The 22,392-nt window shown below is 32.4% G+C and overlaps 1 protein-coding gene across 7 annotated transcripts in view; it reads left to right on the top strand.

Annotated features, from left to right (window-relative positions):
* Positions 1 to 22,392, top strand: part of LRP1B (LDL receptor related protein 1B) — a 1,877,633-nt gene that overhangs the window by 1,228,751 nt on the left and 626,490 nt on the right. For all 7 annotated transcript variants that reach the window (XM_081051911.1, XM_081051912.1, XM_081051910.1 and 4 more), the window contains 3 exons: positions 7,375 to 7,539; positions 7,890 to 8,134; positions 21,741 to 21,872. In XM_081051911.1, the coding sequence (XP_080908037.1) occupies positions 7,375 to 7,539; positions 7,890 to 8,134; positions 21,741 to 21,872 (542 nt within the window). The remainder of the gene's footprint in view (positions 1 to 7,374; positions 7,540 to 7,889; positions 8,135 to 21,740; positions 21,873 to 22,392) is intronic.

The raw sequence follows: 22,392 nt of genomic DNA, 5'->3' as shown, positions 1-22,392 counted from the left end.
TTAAATATATTTGAATTAGTTGTCAATACTTAAAATGGTAAAAGATTTTGCATACAGCTGTGCATTTCTGACTGTATTTGATAAAGTAGGGAGATCCAGCAACAATCTGATAAATTGAGATCTCTATCAGATCTCAATGATAGAGATTTGGCAACTGTATCTTTAAGCCTGGGGGTATGTTCTCTGGTTTACCCCGTTTATACTTTGCCCATTTCACTTATTACCTCCTATAATGACAACTCACCAGGAATAGATGTGCTACGTTTAATGAGAAATTCCCTTTTCTTAAAGAGACTATTTCTAAGGTTATAGATTGCTGATCCCGACCCTTTACATTCCCCAAAGGTTTGTTGTCTACAGAAGCCATACCCTCAATGTAACAACTGATGTAATTTTAACCTATTAAACCTACCTGAGTTGTCCCTGCACGCTCTCTGTATGAGAAACTTTCTGTAAAGAGGAAAGTGATATTTTGGAGAAAGTTATAGTTTTAGCATGTATACTAACATGATAGGAAAGCTGTGAATGATTCCCAAATTACAATTGGCCCACAGAGAGAGGGAAAAAAGCAAAATAAAATAGGTATATGAAAGTTTTTAAAATGGTTTGACAAAACAAAGCAGTAAAGCTGGGAGTTGAAACTTCATTTTCTATAGCTTTGATTTGACAATGCTTAGGATAAACTTGTTCATCTTAGTTTGTTTGGTTTACATCCAACCTGAGAGGAGACAAAGAAAACAGAAACACAGAGGACACACAACCCACAAATACCACTTCAGTGAAAATAGACTATTTCAGTAATACAAAGGAACTTCAGAAGTAAAATATCCCCAAAGAGTTGAAAGCCAGTACAGACCTAGCCTGTTTATTAACAAGGAAAACCTGATAATGTTTCTGAGACAGTTGATGCCTTTTGTTATTAATTGCTATTATGATATTGCGAGGCTAATTAAGATAACTACAGTAGTAATAAAATTTAAAAAAAGAGTGAAGGTATAACATTTGTAAATTTTTTGTATGTGTCACATAAATGACCAAAGTTCAGATGACAGTCCTAATCCATAAATCTCTAGGAATGAATTGAAAGGTTGACAGGTTGGGCTATTATATGATAGGATTTTTATTGTTAAATATGTCTTACAGAGGATTCATAAGAACTAAGATATGAAGTTTATATAAATACCTTTAGTTAAAAGCCCAGTTTTATCAATTAAATTTTAAAATGCAGTATAAATATTAAAATATTTTCAGGTTTATTAGATATTTTGGTAAAAAGTACATAGATATTTTCAAGCATTGTAACTTTAGTGAGGTAGGCTGAGAACATAATAAAATTAAACACACACACACTGAACTGCATAGTAATGCTAAGCACAACAAAAGCAAAATTGAAAAGTAATTTAATTTGATTTAAACTCAACTTACTACCTCAGTGTTATTCACATATTCAGAAAGAAATGGAAGATTTTTCCCTTATTTCTCAAATTACTCATGAAATATATCACGGAACTGTGATCTAAAATTAATAGGAGTTCCAAAGACTTTTAAACATAGTTTGAAAATTTTTATATTAGGATAAATGCACTGAATAATTTTTTGAGAAATGTGGTTTGTCTAAATATAATTATCTTTCCTTCTAAATTGTAAGCTTTCCAATGGCAAGTAAAGTTGCTTCCAAGCCTAGGAAATCTTTCGCTGCTCTTGGTATACATAACTGTGCTCAATAAATGCTCTTGGTATATATAACTGTGCTAAATAATTTATACTACGTATGAATAGACTTTGTTTACATGTAACTTACAGTAAGTCAAGGGTACTCCTTAAAAAGTGAACTGTACAGTTAAATAACAAACAAACAAACAAAACAGCTAATGCTATAATCTTTGTTTATAATAACAAATAAAAAAATAGTTTGCACTCACAGCTGAGGAAAAAGTCTATAACGTTAGCCTCATAAAACATGTTTACATCACATGAGGTTCTTACAGCAATCTAGGTCTTTGTGACCTATTTTACAGATAACCAAAAAGAAGTATTTTAAATAGACTACTTTGCTTTCTAAGTATAGTATCCACTGGCCTTCATTTCACATTATAAAGCATACTGTATTTTCTAGCATGCTACATCCCTTCAGCATTCTGGGTTTTTGACCCAGTATCCCAAGTGGCAAGTCATACCAATATTGTAAATTGGGAGTGTTAGGGAGGAGGCATTTTCCTTTCAGTCCACTTTTAGGGAATACACATATTGCTAAGGTGACCTCAATGCATACATGAATCTCCTCTAACCACCAAGCTTATTACTAGGGAGTAACAAGCACCAAGGAGTTCACAATCTAGCAGGCTGTGCTCTCTTCAGTTCTTGAACTTTTGTTGCCTTTATTCTTGTGCCCGCCTGTGGCGTCTTCCTACTCCACTGAGGGTATTTAGTTTCCATTTGTTATGATAACTGGACTCTGCTATAACAGTTGCAATTGGTAAAAGCATATAGTAATCGTGAAGATTAATAAGACATCTAAACACAATTTTAATTTTATCTGGGAGTATTCTTAAGCAAAACTAATAAAGACATTGTTGGTTTTAGCCGACCTAAAAATTATAGAGCAGTAACCTCTTTTTTTTTTTGTCAAGATCATTTATTTTCACCTTCTGCAACTTAACCTGATAAATGATAATGGCCCTTTCATGCCTGTAATGGTGTAATTTGTTCATGGTCTATTGACCCAATTTCAGCCTGATACAGGCTAACCCATAAATGCAGGAACTGTAGAATCGGCATACTGTAGTGTCCTTTTTAAAAGCAACCGTGGCTGAACTTTTCCATATGTCCTGTAAGAAAGGATATTCAGTCTTTGTATACTTGAAAAAATAATGCATTCATTGAAAAGCTAATACATTTTAACCATAAAAAGAAAGTAATGTGGGAAAAATGATTCTTTTAAAATACCACATCGTGAAGTATACAAAAGACTGCCTAGAAAGTTATGAAACATTGATCCTTGAAATCAGCTTTTAAAATTGATTGTAAACTGACTTTTGGCAAGCTTAAGAACACTTTCAGAGAAGCTGATTCTAGAACCTTGTATTTTACAAAAAGTATTGTAAATTTCCCACCTGAATTGATGAAAAATTAAGATCACAGTGACCACTACAGAAGAAACAGCTTAATGCAACTGTATTTCGTGAAGAAATGTAGGGATTACACATTTTAGAATGCTGCAAGTTGTCCCAAGCCACTATATATATACATATATACATATACGTATATATATGTATATGTATATATGTATATATATATACATACAGAGCATGTAGATTTGCAGGGGTGCTGATATGTATGTTGAAATTGCCATGACCACATAAGGCAGAACTAGGTAGAAAGTTACAAGGGAGACAACTGATCTCCATTTGTTACACATGCAAAAGACAATGCTTCAGAAGTCTTTGGGTCATTAAACCACAGCGTGAAGTACAGACTTGTCTAGTCACGTGGTGGTTTATCTAAGGATACTCAGAGTACCTATGACTCTCAAATTCACTGTTTTCAGGGATTATTTTTACTAATCTTTTGAAAACCTGAAAATCTCTGTACTTTACCTTTTTTGTCAATATATTACATTTAATTTGACTGTGCTATGTCAGTTTTGTTTCTATTTTAAATCTTATTTTCTTAATGCTAAGTTTAAAGGGCAGCTGACAAACAGCTTGTATCAGTGAAAAAGATGTGCGTATCCAAAAGTAAATTTGAAGTGGGACATAGAATTCATTTCATATTCATTCTTTTTAAGAAAAACATTCAGCTACTTAACTGAATAGCCTACCAATTTTCTATTAATTAACCTTTGTTTCAGTTTAACTGGCAACATATTATATTTCTATATCTATATCTTTATCTTGATCTATATATCTATGTCTATATATAGCTTATAAATTATGTTATGCTTATATTTTTAGATAAGTAGTATGTTTTCATACAAAACAATTTCATCATTAAACATTAGTCTTTTCAGAGTATCATTTCCAAAAATGAGATTTTGTGAATGTCCTCTAGTCCATTTTGAAAACTTTTATCTATTTGTTTAATGTTGAGTTATTCACACTTTAAATGTTTTATTATATTTTTTTTCAAATATACAGGATAAAAGGAATTGTATAATAAACTTCCTCTTATCCATTACAAAGCTTCAAAAATTATGAACACATTGCCCTCTGATACATTAAATGTTCATTTTTATTCTTTCCCAACTATTTAATTTATTCAAATATTTTGTGGTTAAACAATGAACAATTTGGATATTGTTTTTGTGTATATGTTCCCGACACCAACAGACACCAGAGATTTGGAAACTCCTAAAGCTACCCATAAAACTAAAATATATATATATATATGTTTATGTATATGTATATATGTATATATGTATATATGTATATATATATATACATCATGAACTCATTGTTTGAGAGACATTCTATAATATAAATCCAATTCTCTGACCTACTTCTCTAAATCCTTTTCTCATGCCTTTGACTCAAGCTTATTTTATAAAACTAATCTACCTTCCCATACATATATACATATATATATATACATATATTATATATATGTATATATGTATATGCTGTTTTAACTCTTAAATGTTGTCATTAGCAATAATTCTCATTCTCTTTCTCTTTTTCACTCTCTCTCCTTTTTCTCTCACCCCTATTTCTTTAATAGTTTGTAAAGACTGAACTTTTGCTTTTAACAAATATTCTCTATGAATATGTGTGTGAATGCATGCTTGTACAAACACAAATATTTTCTATGACGTAGCCATTCTATGAGCAAAATTGTTTATATCCATTACTTCATCACATGTTCCTGACAAGTGTGACCATTATGCGTTTCGTTTACAGAAGAGAAAATGGATTCTGAGATTAAGTATGCTGGAGTGGGGCAGACCCCAACCTTTGTTTCGAGTTTGGCACAAAAACATCCACATCACCACAATTCAACCTTGACACAATTATTTAATAATTATGAACTTTCATTCTATCAAGAAGGTCAATATCATCCTTCCCTGTCCACCACTGTCTTTTAGCTCACATAATTCATTATATAATGTTTTGAATTATCTTCTAATTACTCCATATTTGTAATTTCTATGTCCTGAAAAAGACTATAAATGTCTCAAAATTGAAGTCATAATGAAAGCTTAATTTACATCATACAACATTTCCTTGAATAGACATAATACATTAAAAGAAGAAGAAGAAGAAGAAGAAGAAGAAGAAGAAGAAGAAGAAGAAGAAGAAGAAGAAGAAGAAGAAGAAGAAGGAGAAGAAGAGGAAGAAACAGAAGAAGAAAGAGAAGAAGAAAGAGAAGAAGAAAAAGAAGATGATAGTTTGAATTGGATTTTAAATTTTGTTCCAGAGGATTGTTTCATTTTCCAAGATAATCCACCAAATCCGATACTCAAGGATTATTCAAAATAATCGAAGAATTAAAAATAGCAATATATATACATACACACACACACACACACATATAATTTATTTTTTACCAATAATTTTAACATTTCTCACCAAAATGTTTTCAGAAATCAGAAAATTTACTGGACTGTTGGTTTATCTCCAGTCCTTTGTGTTCTCCCGTACCTAATTCCATGCTGTCCATTGGGATCTACTACCAAAGTCGAGAAGTCAACTAAACGTGCATCTACTTCTGTACCAGATGCTTTCCCTTTGCTGTTTTATTTAATGGCATGGCATTAAAGTTAGATATGAAAAGCATGAGAACAGAAATTAATCTCTCTAGGTTTCCATCTCCATTCACCACTTGATAGCTATGTTATGCTGATCAAGTAATTTAACTTCTCTAAGCTCATTTTCTCATCTGTAAAACATGGATAACTAGTTGTGGCCTTATGGTCAATTAAATGAGGTAATCTATATAAAGCTGAAAATAGTCAGTGGCACACAATAAACACTCAAAAATATTAGCTGTTGTAATAATTGCAAAATTGTTGAGTAACTAAATTATATAATCACTATTGAAACATGCATCAACAGTATAGTCCACTATCAATTAAACATAAACCATCCATTACCTAAGAGCCTTAAAAATCAAATGCATGACATGTAGTATTTAATGCCTGTTGTGTAGAACTGTTCATGCACCATGAATTTCTAGGTTTACAAATAGCACTTGTTAAAAAAGTAATGATCTTTAACATATAAAAAGGTGTGTTTTAACAATTGCATGTCTATATATATAAAAGTAAATGTTTTTCTTCTGTTGCTGTTTATTTTTTTCTACATCCTCTGGCATGTGATCTATTCCATCTATTTGAATCTAATTATCATCTACATACATATGACTTCCAAATCTGTCTCCAGCTCTGCCTTCTACTCTGAACTTCACCCTGGCATACTACAGCTTCCTGGCTGTCTCCTTTGGGATGTCTTGAAATCTCAAGATCAAAAATCAAAACTAAACTATTGATTGCTATCCACACCCATCTGTACTCAATTATCAGCTCTTAAAATCTGTTCTTTTTCCATTTTTCCCATTTCACTTAGTGGATTTCTCACATGCCCTCTCCCTATCCTCACTCTGAGTTTACTAAAACAAGAAACCGACAGTCCCTAATGATTCCATTCTCTGCCTCATTCTCTACATCCAATCATCAAGTAGTTCTAGCGATGTTCCCTCCAAAATGTATCTTGAATCCATTCACTTATCTTCACTGCCACCAGCATACTCCAAACCACTATCACTTTTGTCCTTCAAAATAACCACATGACATAGCCATAATCTTGCCTCACTATAATCCAGTTATATATGATACCATGTTTTTATCCTGCTTAAATATGCCTCTTATTCACTTAGAACAAAATACTAATCGCCTTATCTCATAATACCCATAAGGTATCCCTTTTCAACTTTATCTTTTTTCCCTTTCCTCCACCACATTTCTGATTCATTGGCCTTATTTCTGTTCCCCCCATAGCTCATATTTTTTTTTTGTCTCCATTAGGGCCTTTGTATCCACTATTTATTTTGCTTTTTATACTGCTCTCCTCATCTTTCAGATTCTGTGTAAACATCATCTTCATGCTTTTGTCCTTGGTCATCTTCTATAATTAGGTCACTCACCTGCTGTTTTGTGTAATAACAACTTTTTCTTCAAATATTTTAGAAGCTATAGTTATATTCATGTGTTCATTTAGTCTCTCTCCTCCACTGGACTATAAGCCCCATGAGGGTAGGTAATATGCCCATTTCTCTTGCCATTGTTTACCCACCCAGCGCCTAGCATATAGAAGGCATTCAGTAAATAGTTGTGAAATGAATGGCTGAAACAATAGCATTTTTTTTTTTCTTTTTGTTCAGAATTCTCTTCTGGACAGATTGGGATGCCAATTTTCCTCGCATAGAATCTGCCTCTATGAGTGGTGCTGGGAGAAAAACTGTCTACAAAGACATGAAAACAGGGGCTTGGCCTAATGGACTGACTGTGGACCACTTTGAAAAAAGGATAGTTTGGACAGATGCCAGGTTAAAAAATAATCTCTTCTTCTCTATTTTCTGTTACCATCCTCAGATAATATTTACAAATTCAAAATGTGTCCTAATATGCATGTATAAATGTATACACACATTGAAATAGGCGGTGATTTTTGTTTTGTTTTTACTATAATGGTGGTGATTTTCTGGCAGTTGGTGGTGGCTTTTGTTTGTTTTTGTTATGATGGCTTTTTTTCCCTACAAATTAGATAAAGGACCATGCAAATAGTTTTTGTAAAATATTTTCTCTGTCATTTACCTAAGTAAGACGATCACATCACTACACTATTTGAATGAGTTTTGATAAACAGCTGAAAAATGATGTATTTACCTTTCTGTAGGTCAGATGCTATATATTCAGCCCTCTATGATGGAACAGGCATGATAGAAATCATCCGGGGCCATGAATACCTTTCTCATCCATTTGCTGTGTCTCTATATGGGAGTGAGGTCTATTGGACTGACTGGAGGACCAACACCTTATCTAAAGCCAATAAGTGGACAGGGCAGAATGTCAGTGTGATTCAGAAAACCAGTGCCCAGCCATTTGACCTTCAGATATACCACCCTAGTCGTCAGCCACAGGGTAAGTGCTTGTCATGAATTAATGACCCAGAAGGTATTTTCACCTGAATCGTATAATATTTGAATTATAAAACAACTTTTGTAAGTTAACAATTATTAATATTTATGTATATTGTATGATGGGATTGTTTCCAGCCTTTATTTTAATTAGTTCAGAATATTTTTCTTTCCCTTCTTGTTTCTTTCTCGTAGAAATAGAGAAATCTTAAAAATTAAGGGTTTTACACCAAGTCCACAGATTTTTAGTCACACTTATATCAATGGAAAATTACTGTGGGAAGTTTTATAAAGTCTTCAGTAAATTAGAGGAGAATGCCAAGGACACATTTATGTTAAACCCCCATCTGAAGTAGTCGCTGGGCAGGATAATCAGAGGAAAAGGAATGATGCCGTAAGAAAGCATACACTATCCACTTGAACTTATCCATTTGAAGAGAACTGAATTCACACAAACAGTCTGCTCCCTCTCCCCATGGATTCACATGCTGGTGCAATAGAAATCTTCATCGTGGTTTTGTGCTTTCATTTCCTCCAATTTATTATTACCAAATGTTCTTAATTCTAAGTAAGAATCACATTTCTTTTTCTTTTCTTTTCTGGGATACCTTGTCTATTTGGTACAACATCAGCTCATCTTTTTATAACTGTTGTCTGATTCTTCTTCCCCATTATGATATGCGCAATAATCTATGGAAATCTCATTCCAATGCAAATGATGTTCCCTTTATCATTATCATGTGCTTATTTGAGATATAATTCTCAGATAAAAAGCTCTTTCCTACAGAGGATCTATTTTCACCTTCTTTCAATGTAGTTTAAGCAGACCTTCCACCTCATTGGCATTTCTGGTCTTATGGACCATACTTCAAGCCTCATTTTGAATTCATATTATCTTCTCCTATGTTGATTAAAAATACCTCTGTGGTCCATAAATTCCATGGTTATCCTCTTTCTTTGATACTTGGTCTTCATTCTCCCTCGATAATATTTTTTCCCATCAAAATTTCCTCATCTGTAAAGTTTCTGCACCCCTCTGTCTGACAATCTGATTCAGTCTAGTTCTTTTCCCAGGTACACTCAATTTCTCAGTTTCAATTTTCTGATATAATCGATCCTGCTTTGTCACATGGGAGTTTCTAGTATACACCCTGGATTATGCGGGCAATTACTTTGATCCTTTCCTATCACCCTTAACTGCTTTACTCCTTTCATTCTACAAACCTGCAAAGCATGAGAGCATTAAAGGGAGGAAATATAGCTTAAGCATGTTTGCACTTTATAGGCATTCAGTAAATATATTGGATTTAACTGAATTGAAATTAACCAAGAAATCGTGATCTGACCAGCAATATACCACTGTTATGATGAAATATATATATATTCTTTTCCAAAAAAACTTCCCTCAGCATGGAGGAGTATTTAGTCATAGACAGACACTTACAAGATGGGATTGGTTTTAATTTTTAAAAGGCAAACTTACATACATATATATTTTTCTCTCAAGGCTGTTCAGCATTTTGTAGGAAGTATGAGTTTTATGTTAGAGTAGTTTACATAAATTGGACCATGAAAAATGACTTGGGTCTATGTGTTATATCATCCCCCTCCCTCAAAATAAGATCAATGTATTATGTATTTCATTTACTAATTGACAGTCTGATTTTGGCCCCTAGCAAATTCATAGAATGGGAAGGAACTTGATACCTTGAAGTCTTTCTGACATTTTCATATCTACAGAATGGAAGTGAGACATTCAGTGTAATTAATTTGGTTGGGGAAATATGCTCTTGACATCTTTACTTAACTTGAAAAATAAAAATAAGGACATTTTTGCTATATGGATCTAATTTAACATATCTTCCCAGGATTCAAGGTAGATATTCTAGTCTTTATATCCTTCTAGAGAATGTCACCTATAAGGAAAACTTGTATTTTCCTAAACAAAATTTAGTTTGTTTCCAATTTTGAGAATGATCAGAGAACATCACATTTTTCTCCATTATAAGCATCACTGAGCCTTATCCGTCCTGTTTATATGCTTCTACAAAGTAACACTTCCGATGCTAGGGGAAATTTTTTATTTAAAGATGCAGGAATGTATTGACTAATTTATTACCAAAGGTAAAGTTACAATGAAAATGGTGACAAAGTTCAGCATTAGCAGAAGTCCAATAATAATAGACCCTTGTTTTCCAGTGAATGAAGGTGAGGTTCATGAAAAAATAATCTTAATAAATTTTAAAATACATGACATTCAGTGTTATAAAATTGAAATATTTATTTCACAAATTAAAGAAATAAAGGTTAGAAATATTCTTTGAAGGTATTTAATCCTCCAAGTAGAAAATTAATAAAAGTTTTAGTCCCAGTTTTTTTACAAGTAAGCATTCATCATGTATATACATTTCCAGTTTGGTTATTGGACATTTAAGCAGATCTAAAAAAGAAAATCTACGTTAGATACTTTTATTCCTAAAGTTGTTATATGAAATTAAGAAGAAATAAATCAAAGTGTTTTTAAACATATGCAATATAAAGGAGCAATAGTGGGTACTTTAAAACTACATTTTCACCTTTTTTTGTAGTACAAGGAAGCTGAGCTTACGTTTAATGGCAGGGACTTTGGGGCCCAAATGCCTGGGCTCAAATCCCAGCCCTACAATTTATTAATTGTATGATTTTTGCACAAGATACTTAACTTCTCTGTACCACAGATTCCTCATCTTTAAACTAAAGGTACTCATTGTATCTACATCATAGCCTTGAGTAAACTTGAGATTAATAGTAATTAAATATGAACATTTGAAACATAAGTTAATACCTGAAAAGTTCTTAGAACAGTGTCTCACCCATTATCAGTCTTTAATCTATTTTGAGTTCACTTTTTTTATATGGTGTAAAATACTTATGGATACCTACTGAATAAATACATACAAGAATGTTTTTCTTTAGCATAGAGAGAAGTTATATGAGTCCGCATGTTTTGTTATTTTATAATAAGCAAGAACACCAAAATTGTAGGTTTCCCCTTAATTGAAGCCTTAATTTATATTTATAAAGCCATCTAATCTAAATATATTTTATCACTAAGCACAGCTATTATTTGAATAGTAATATTAATTGAAAATAAATGCTGAGTATATTAAAAACAGTAGTAGCAGCTACCTTTTTTATAATAAACTTTTTTTGAACTATATGTTAGCTTTTTGTTTGGACATTGAGATCAGGACTTGCATGATTAAACATTAAATAAAAATGGCTTCATGATTATGACTGTAATAATAAGGTAGGTAATAAAACTTATATTGTGTTTTATTAGTGTTTTACAAATATCACTCTTAATCTACACAAATATTTTCAGGAAAAATTTTCCTTCTGAGAGACTTCTCACTTCAGAGCCACATATCAATTTTAAATCTTTACATAATTCATTTTTTTATCTCTTCCATATTCATGGTAAACACCGTAAGAACTTCGTTAGCACTTAGAGCTTGTAGGGTTATTTGATATTTTCCTAACTCTGTTTTGTATACACAATGGATTGTAAAAGTCATTTGAGTATTAGAGTGTATATTATTTATGTGTGTCAACTATAGAGTCTAGCTAAGTCATTTATTATAACAATATTAAGAATTATAATAATAATAGCACCTGACACTTGCTAACCCTTATTGCAACACAGTTTCACTGATAAAGAACCTAAGGCAGAGAAATGCTAAAATTTGGGGGTTCTACTCAAAATCTCTGATTCAGTAAGTCTGGGCTGTGGTTTGACATTTTACATTTTTAACAAGTTTCCAGGGCATGTTGATCCTTCCTTAAGGACTGCTGCCCAAAGGGAAGGAAAAGAACATTAAAAACAGTTGGTCAAGGGAGTGAAAAGAGCAGATTTCCATGCTAGAAACTGAACTCCATCTGTGCAAGAAACAGTTTGAGAGAGAGCACTGCAGGTAGGAGACTAGTAAGGATGCTTCTTCAGCAGATTAAGAGGTAGCTGATGCCAAAATCTGGGAGATGGTCATAAGAACAGAGAAAATGGTACAGTCGAGATGCACTTAAAGGCAAATCAACTAAAATAGTTATAGAGATCTGTGTAGTGAGAAAGGTTGGGGCAAGAATGAAGAATTTTGGGATTGCTTTAGTTTACTAGTTTCTGTAACCGGCTTCACAATCAAAGTGTGACATATAGACCATGGAAATGGTTTAGGAGAGGAATTAGCTAAATTGTTCTGTGAAAGATTAGCTAGTAAGTATCTTAGGCTTTAATGGGCCATATGTATCTGTTGTAACCATTTACTCTGCTGTTATATTGTGGAGATAGTCATACAGAAATGGATCAAAGACCTAAACAAAGACCTGAAACAATAAACTGCATCAAAGAAACATAGGTACTAAACTTATGGATCTTGAGGTCAAGGGCATTTTATGAATTTGACTCCAAAGGCAAGGGAAGTAAAAGCTAAAATAAATGAATAGGACTATATCAAACTAAAAAGCTTCTGCATGGCAAAAGAAACCATTGACAAAATAAAGAGGCAACCAACCAAATGAGAGAAGATTTTTGTAAAGAAAGCCTTCGATAAGGGGCTAATATCCAAAATATATAAGGAACTCATACAACTCAACAACAAAAAACAAACAATCCAATTCAAAAATGGGCAGAGGACCTGAAGAAACATTTCTCCAAAAAGGACATGCAAATGGCCAATATACATATGAAAAAATGCTCAACATCACCAATCATCAGAGAAATACCAAAAAAAAAAAAAAAAAAAAAAAAAAACACAATGAGATATCACCTCACCCCAGTCAGAATGGCTATCATCAACAAGTCAAATAGTAACAAGTGATGGAGAGGCTGTGGAGAAAAAGGAACCCTCATACACTGTTGGTGGGAATGCAGACTGGTGCAACCGTTATGGAAGGCAGTGTGGAGGTTCCTCAAAAAATTAAGAAGAGAATTACCATATGACCCAGCAATCCCTCTCCTGTGTACCTACCAAAAAAAAATCTGAAAACATTTATTTGTAAAGATATTAGTTCTCCTATGTTCATTGCAGCTTTATTTGTGGTGGCCAAGAGATGGAAACAACCAAACTGTCCTTCAGTAGATGAATGGATAAAGAAGTTGTGGTACATATACACAATGGAATATTATTTGGCCATAAGAAAAGATAAAATAGTACCATTTGTGACAACATGGGTGGATTTTGAGATTATTATGCTAAGCCAGATACGTTAGCAAAAGTCGAGAACCACATGATTTCACCGATATGTGGAATATAAAACTGAAAACAACAAAAGAACAAGACAAACAAATAAGATACAAAAACTCATAAAAATAGACAATAGTTTAGTGGCTACCAGAGGGTAAGGAATAAGGGGGGTTCTAGAAGAGGGTAAATGGGGTCAAATATATGGTAATGGAAGGAGAACTGACTCTGGGTGGTGAACACATAATGTGGGATATAGATGATGTATTACAGAATTGTATACCTGAATCTATGTAACTTTACTAACAATTGTCATCCCAGTAAACTTTAATTACAAATAAAGAAAGAAAAAAAATGAAAAGAAAATGAATAAGTTGTCTGTTCCAGCAAAATTTCATTTATGTACTCTGGATTTTCATTTTCATAAAAATTTCCTGTGTTATAAAATATTATTCTTTCTTTAGTGTGTGTGTGTTGTTGTTGTTTTTTCCCCCACCATTTAAAAAAGTAACTCACAGGCCGGTGTTAAACCCTAGCCTCATCTTATAAAGGTAATTGTTTGTAAACATGGAGAAAGTGTAACTTTCTTTTTTTGCATGTAGGAGTACACCTCCCATCCCTCATTCTTTGTGTCCTCTCTCAGCCTAAAAGTGTTTTCTGACTCAAAACTTCAGTTGTGACTTAAACAACCCAGTGGAACTGCATTTCTTCATGAATCCAGAAAGATTTTACCACTCTGTTTTTGTTTGTTTGTTTTGTGTTTTGTTTTGTTTTAGTTTTAGTTTTCTTTTATAAGATTTCTTCAACTGCTCTGATTAGGGAATGTTTTCTTAAAATAACTCAAGAATGTGATTGTTACTTTAAATGTAGAATGTTGCAAATACTTTATCCATTAGATTTTCACCAATTACAAAATGTGTTTCTCTTCTTGAGGGAACTTTTCTTCCTGAAAAGGACTCAGTTCACTGGGGACTTAACAAATATTTGTTGATAAAAAATACTATTTTGCAGGGACCGTTTTATTTTATTTTCAAAGACAGGCTTACTGACTCAACCATCCCTTTTAATTTTGTTCTTGAAACCCACAGCGACTGGCACATGTACAAAGTGTTTTATATAACACATTAAAATGACAACAACCCTTAGAAAAACTAATCAAACACAGAAACAGAATGAATGAAACATGAGGAGTTTCTTCGCAGTTACAACAATTAGGTGAAATATATTTATAAAAATCACACTCTAAGTTAGCATATATCTCCTATTCGTTTTTTTATCAGGTATCCATGAATTGCTAAATGAATGAATAAATCTAAGTGAATTGCTTCATTTAGAGAAGTAGTATGTATAATGGTTAAGGCTCATTTTATGGAATCTAAAACTTTATTCCTCTCTTAATAGTTGTGTGATCATTGTTTGTTTTTAACCTTTTTTTCAAAATTAAATTTACTCTTCTGTAAAGTGAAGGTAATTTATTATTTTTATAAACAAAAATGGCCAGTAAAGAGAATAAATAAAAATAATGCTTACAAAACACTTAGCACATTTTCTAGCATATTGTGATAAAAATAAATCATTCAATTTATGGAACCTCTGTTCTTTCTATCAGTGTTTATCTCACCTGCCTGTTATATTAAGACAATGTAAGGAGAATTGCAGGCTGTTTGTCAGAGTAGTTTTAACAGTTAAATGATTTGAGTGCCTCCAATTGCTTTAGGAAAATATTTCTATAGAAAATTAAATTGTTCTTGACAACATTTGTAAATAAAACTGGCTGATCTTATTTCTTTTTGTTTTAGTTTACGTTCTAACATACTAGTAACCCCATTTACTCCTTTAGGGACGAAGTGTCACTTATGAAACTTGAAGAATTAGGGATTTCGTATGGGGCTATTGATGTATTCAATTACAAGCAACTTTTTTTTCATATGGTTCTTGTGAAAAACCATGTTTCAGTGTGACAGAGTTGAATTTCAAATATTTGAAGTTTACTTAAATTACTCACTTCCACACTTTACTATATTAAGATTAGTTATATATATAAAAATATATAACTATATATGTCTGTGTATATATATATATATATATATATCCCTCCATCCTTATATATATACATATACATATATATAACTATATATATATCCCTCCATCCATATATATAACTATATATGTATAACTATAACTATATATATATCCCTCCATCCTACATATTATTAATTCTGTTAAAAATACTGTTTTCCTTACATTTAACTGTTTAATAGTGTCTCTTTCATATATTTACATACTACCTTTAAGAGATTTATTTTATTTAACAAGCATCCTATCTTAAAATAGTAATATTTCTAAGAATGATAAGCTGATGTGAAATAGTTAAAGCAAAATGCTTCCACCTTTACGTGTAGTTGGTATCAGCACCTTTGAAGTGAAATGAAGGTGATATCAAAAAGGGAAGAATTTATGAGATTTGAGAAAACTTGTGAGGCTTCTATAACGAGGTGTTTAGAACATTGTGCAGTGCCAAGAGCCTAAGAGAAGGGTGAGAGGGAATGAGCAATGAAAAATAGAAATGAGAGTTGAAACATGCCAAAGACACATTGCTACATCATTCAAACGATTGATATAAAAACAGCACAGAGGGAATCACTTTCTCCTCTTATACTTCCTTCCTATAATAGATTGTCCTCTGCTCCCAATACCAATAATAAAGACTATGACCTAATTTAGTTTCTTAATGACTATTTATGTGTCATTGTAAAATCATATTATGAATTAATGGCTTTTTTTGGTTAATCTGAAAAATAAATAATTACCATTTGTAGCCTTATTTCCTTGGCAAAATATAATATAAATATCAAACAACTAAGCTGCAGATGAATTCATATGCGATTAGTAGTAAGTTTATTGGCATTGTAAATTGCTCTTTGTAAAGCGTGGTACAATAATACAGTCTATCTTGGAGCAGTGAAAAAGATTAGTAAGAAAGAAACTGTAAAATTCTCTCTTCTTTGATATTGGCTGATTGATGTACACCTCAGTCATACAAGCCTAAGTGATTTAGAGCATTTCATTCAGATCCATTAAGATGGAAACCCATCTGCTACAACATTTTGGTGCCAGAATTCTTAGTTGTAGGAGGCTTTCCTGTGCATTGTAGATAATTGATTAGTATCTCTGGACTCTACCCATTAAGATGCCAAAAGTACCACCATTTGTGTCAACCATTCCCTAAGGCTGCCTGGGGAATGAAATCCCCACCCCCACCACTACCACCACTGGTCTGGTCGTGAACCACTGTTACAGATAAAATTATTTTTGTAGTTATAAAATTATTGTGAAGATAGAAACTTTCCTGACACAAACACTTGTTCTTTCAAATTATGAAGCAAGTGAACTAATCAGCAAGTAAATGAAAATATCTTACCTCTTTAGAATAACTGAAAGTTCATCGATATTTTCAGATACACTTCACCAACAAATATAGTAATACATGTTTCTTTTCATCCTTCTATAGAGAATTGTGCACAAATAAATGGAAATAGTATTTGTGACTTTTAATATTTTTATATTTAAAGTATAAATATCTATGTAAGATCAAATAAAATTTTTAGACATTTTATTTTCTGCTTCATAACAAAACATTATAAAATTAATCCATAAAATATGACATAATTTGATGAAAGTAACTCCTGCATATCTAGTATTGCTTGAATCTGCTGAAACTAAAGGAATAGGGACATCTTTTTATTTGCATTTATGTTCTTATAAGTGTGTTTTAAACAAGGAATTTACTCTAGTTTTCAACATCAAATGTTAAAATTATAATTTGAAGATATTTGTCAAAAAATAAGTTTTGGAATTTGTGTTTAATCCTTCTGAAAATTATTTTCTTTAAATGTTAAATAATTTTCTAAATTAAAAATTATAATATAAATTGTTTTATCATATTAATAATTATTTTTGTACCACTATAGTTCGTTAACAGGATAAATTTTAATTACAATAAAAAAGACTATATAGAAAGAAGAAAAATCTTCCCCCTTTTCTAACAAATTCAATGTGGGCACTCTTGGTTTAGAGCATAGTTTTATTAGGTAAATAAACTTCATAAGTATGTTATATTGCATCAACGTTTGCATATATTTTATTTGAATTAAATAGATAAAATATTGTTTATGTTTAAAGTGTTTTTTTTTGCTGGTGAGAAATGGATTTCAATTAAACATAGTTTGCTAATATAGTAAATTATTTTTAATGATATTGTTTTCTTCATAGAACGCACATCAGTCTTGTGGGATTGCCTAATTAACATTTGGTTCTCTTGTGAAGTATTCTAGTTATGTATTATTTAGTCTCTTCACCCAGAGCTATGATGTGCTTTACAAGATTAACTCAATTTCCGAATTTTTAGTTGTTGTCTTTTTAGAACATATACCCTCAAACATTAATGAGCTTGCGTATGAATCCAAATGTCTTTTTTTCTAGAACAGCACTAGATACCATAGACATTTTGGGAGAATACAATAGGGATGAATATAAGTCAGTTTTTGGAAACAACACTTACACGCTAGCTGAGAAGTTGACAACGTAAGGCTCTCAGGCGAAGTTCAGCCTTCTTCCTATTTTGTAAATAAAGTTGTTTTTGAATGTAGCCATATCCATTGATTCATTATTGTTTTGTGGCTACTTTTGTGCTACAATAGTAGAGTTGAATAGTTATTATGAAGGGCATAAGTCATGCAAAAGTGAAAATATTTACCATCTAGCCTTTTACGGAAAAAAATAAAAAATAAAAAGATAGAAAAAGAAACACTTACCAACCTCTGATTTAGCTAAAAAGATTAGTGTGTACTGATATAAAATATATGAATATATGTCACAGACAATATGGAAATAGGTCAGTAAACCATAAATTGCCTAACACTTTGTATAGTCAATATTTAAAACTTATATTCAGTGATTGGAGGAATAAGCATTAGCTGGCTCCATTAGAAAATGATTTGTGGGAGAAAATGAGTTCAACTGGTTCATAAAGGAAGAATAATGTGACGATGTTGGTTATGAAACCCTATGGAAAAAAAAATACATCATGTAGAGGTACAAAAGGACAAGTTATAGATATTCAGAGAACAATGAGGAGTCCATTTTGTCCTGTGCATAATGCATATGTAGAAGGAAAGTGGTAGGTGAGGCTGGAAGATAGGTTGTTATCTTACAAAGAGAGATTGGTGTGTTCTGGGCAGTACTCAAGGGTACCAGTTATATGGCTGTAGGGGTCATTCAAAAGTGATGAAATAAAACTCTATGTTAGGAGAGGAGAAATTTAAAAATGGAAAGAAGGAAACACATTTTAGGGAAAATGTAACAATACTTGACAATGATTAAATGTGGTAATGAAAGAAATATTTTGAAGTTAAGATTTTGTGAGTTTGAAAGATTGATGATATCTTTAACAAAAATAAACAGACTGGATCAGGATAGAGAACTGGAAGTTGAATGAGAACAGCAGGTAGACCAATCTGGCCAGTGTGGAGGAATCCTGGGGAAAATCGTCAGAAAAAAGATTGAGACTGTAGAAGGCCGACAGTGAGAAGCCATCCAAGGACTTTAAGCTAGGCAGCTATATGATCAAATCTGTGTTTTAAAACAATAATTGTATACAATGCAGAGAGACTGGAAATCAAGAAATTAGTTAGCAAGTTAATGCAGCGATCCAAGCAAGAGATGAGGAGAACCTAAATTAGTGACCATACAACAACCCAGTGCACAGGGTTAGAGTACAGACTCAAACTCCTTGGTGCAAGAACTATGGCTTGTCTACTTATATCCCAGCTTTTTAAAACTAGGTGGAACAAATAGGTGCTTCATAAATACTTATTCAATGCATAAGTATAAGGAGAGGTGTTACATGTATCTCTGAGAGTCTTTGTTTTGTCAAGTTGAGTTTAGATAATGTGAGTTATCAGTGAACTCAGTCTGCACAGCTGCATTTTACTTCCATCTGTTAAGATTGCTTATAGTATTCCATTGACTGGCCAGATTTTCCAATCTCCTGGATGCAAATAAATGGTATTTCTTTTTCTTGTAGAAGTTTACAACCTCTGTATTGGTACTGGATTTTGCAGTAGTATTTTCCATATGATAGTGGCTTTATATCAGGCATTGGCAAACATTTTCTATAAAAAGCCAGATAATAAGTATTTTAGGGCTTTGTAGGCCATATTGTCTCTGGGGAAACTGCTCAACTCTGTGACTGTAGTGTGAAGTCAACCATAAATAATATGTAAATTAATGAGCATGGCTATGTTCCAATAAAACTTTATTTACAAAAACAGGCAGTGGGCCAGATTTAGTTTACGGATCATTTTAATATAAAAATCAGTGCTAATCCCTGCTTTGAATATTAAAATGTGAGTACAGTGAACCAAACCAAATTCCTTAATTTGGTGATTAGAATAAGTATCTGTTCAAACTCATGGTTAGAAAGAAACTTTAAAAAGATTTAACAACATGGTTTTAAAATGAAAAGAGACAAACAGTAAAGCAAGAAGTCTATGGATTTTTCTTGCTGTGAGGCACAAAATATTGTGAATATTATATTATATACAGTGTTATCATTAATACAAATATTGGGCTACAAAATCATTATATTTTCTTTTTACTTTAATATACATAGAGAAATTTAATATATTATCTCTGATTTTAAAAGTATTTGATCACAATTATAGGACACAAAAAAAGTGTTATGATTCTGGGCTAAAAATAATGATGTTCAAAGTGAAATCTAAGTACTTATTATTGAACTGTGATGGATTATGCTTTTAATTTTCTTGAGAGAAATAGCATTTCCTGTGTCAATTTTTTAAACAAATTTCTCCTCCTCCATCTTCCTTCTCTTTCCTTAACTCTTCTTTATTCTTTCTGGTGATCTTTTCCTCCTTCATCCTCTTCTTTTTTTTGAGTGTGGAAAAATGAGTTTTCTCTATCTATCTACCACAGCTAGGTAACACTTACTCTAGGTATCTAACAGTTCTCCATCAGTTCCTCTTCTTTATTCTTCCTCATCTCCTGCAATACCTTTCCTGCTCAATAACCTTCATGCCTACTTTCTTGCTTCTCAACCTGTGATTCCTTAGGAATCCCAATTATAATAGATGAAGTTATAATAAAAGGGAAGAAAGCAGCTTACGTGGCATTTACTCCAAGGGATAGAAGACTTGTACTCTTAAGTGATTTCTATATCTTAGCTTCCACTCTATTCTAGCAGTTTTGTTCTTAATTTTCTTAGGAAAACATTTCTAACTCTTTAATTACCTGGTATTTGCTTATATTTTAAATAAAATACAAAGACATGGATTATTTTCATCATCTTACCAGAGGGTGTGAACAACTATGAAAAGCCATGTTGGATATTTATCAAATTCAGTTAATTTCTTATATCCTCTACAATTTTATTATTTCCCATTGATTTTATTTTTTGTGCTTTAAAAATCTGCAGGACTGATATTAAATACTTTAAGAAATAGGTCCACCTGTTTGGAAGAAAATATTACTGATAGGATGGGAAGATATAACTCTTTTCTGCCTTCAATTTAGTGGCTTGGGTCTAAAGGCTTTATTCTACTAAATAGAGTCTATAACAATAGGATTTAAGAGAATAGTTATTGATCAATAGAGATTAAAATCTTATCCAAAAGACATGACAGAACAAGAAACGCAAAAAAAATGAAAGGATAACATTGAACTGCAAAATTTATATTCCATTCTTAATTTGAATATATCATGTTATTTATGTAATAGAATCTAGTAAGTATGTGTATGTGGAGCAAACTTAGCCATTGAATCAGACGATAGGGGGAAAAATTTTTTAAAAAGTGAAGAAGCAAATGTCTCAATAATGATTCAAAAAGGAAGAAATGGCCCCAAGGAAGGATATAGGTATAGCAGCAATTTCCTAGGGACCCTTGAGAGTGATGTGCTATGGAAAGAAAAGAGTCTATAAGTAGGCTAGGATAATAGCAGTATCCATCGGACCTCCCAATGCCTGGGTTCTAGTGTATTTGAGCCTGTTATATACTTAATTTCATAATTATTCCTGAATGGTTCTCAGACTAATTCCTTGAAAAACCTTTCCTTCGAAGGCAGTAGGATGCACACCGTTTATTTATCTTAGAGACCATTGAGGGGTTATCTTCATTATTTTTGGGGAGTAAAATGTTTTTATTAATGTAATTGCTGTGTATGATTATCTATTATTGTCATATTAATTACCCTAGTAATGGGTGCTATGAAGGGAACCTCACTTTGAATCATTAAAAGAATAACCCTTGGCAAACTCGGAGGTTCCCTAATATACTCGTTCTTCTTCACTGTTAATATTTCCCGGTGTAATTACAGCTCCCAATCCCTGTGCAGCTAATGATGGCAAAGGCCCCTGCTCTCACATGTGTCTGATCCATCATAATCGGAGTGCTGCCTGTGCGTGCCCCCACCTGATGAAGCTTTCCTCAGACAAGAAGACCTGCTATGGTACATTTCTCAAAGTTCTTATCTAAAACTCGGATTGCATTCTCTCAAATTGTATTAGCATTTAGATGTTCCTCAAAGGAAAGCAACCGAGGTTTTTAACGTCCTTACAAACATTATTTCTAGACTGTTGATGATTCATCTACTTTTGGGGAGACGTTCTTAAAATAGGTGATATGCTGCACTTTGCTTATTTGTTACCTTATTCATTTTTTTTCTTGTGACTTTCTTATTTGGTGTGTTAGCAGAATTTATCTCTACAAAACACGGACATTTGTAAGTGAAAGTGCATTATCAGAAAATGATGATGTAGGTAACCTGCATAACAAAGAGGCATTTAACAGCTTTAATCTCCTCCTGCTCTTCTAAAGTCACTTGAGCACCATTTTGTAGGGGATTATCAACTTGAAGGGGGAGGAGACGGGAATGAAGTAAAGTATATCTTTGAAAGATTTCTAAAATGTATTTAAACAATGCTTTTAAACAAATAAACAAAACAATGAAAATCAGATTTGTGGGATTT

The sequence above is a fragment of the Rhinolophus hipposideros genome, assembly GCF_964194185.1.
Source record: "Rhinolophus hipposideros genome assembly, chromosome: 6".
In the NCBI taxonomy this organism is placed as follows: Eukaryota; Metazoa; Chordata; class Mammalia; order Chiroptera; family Rhinolophidae; genus Rhinolophus; species Rhinolophus hipposideros.
Note: the sequence above shows the minus strand (reverse complement) of the source record. Positions and strands in the feature narration are given on the sequence as shown.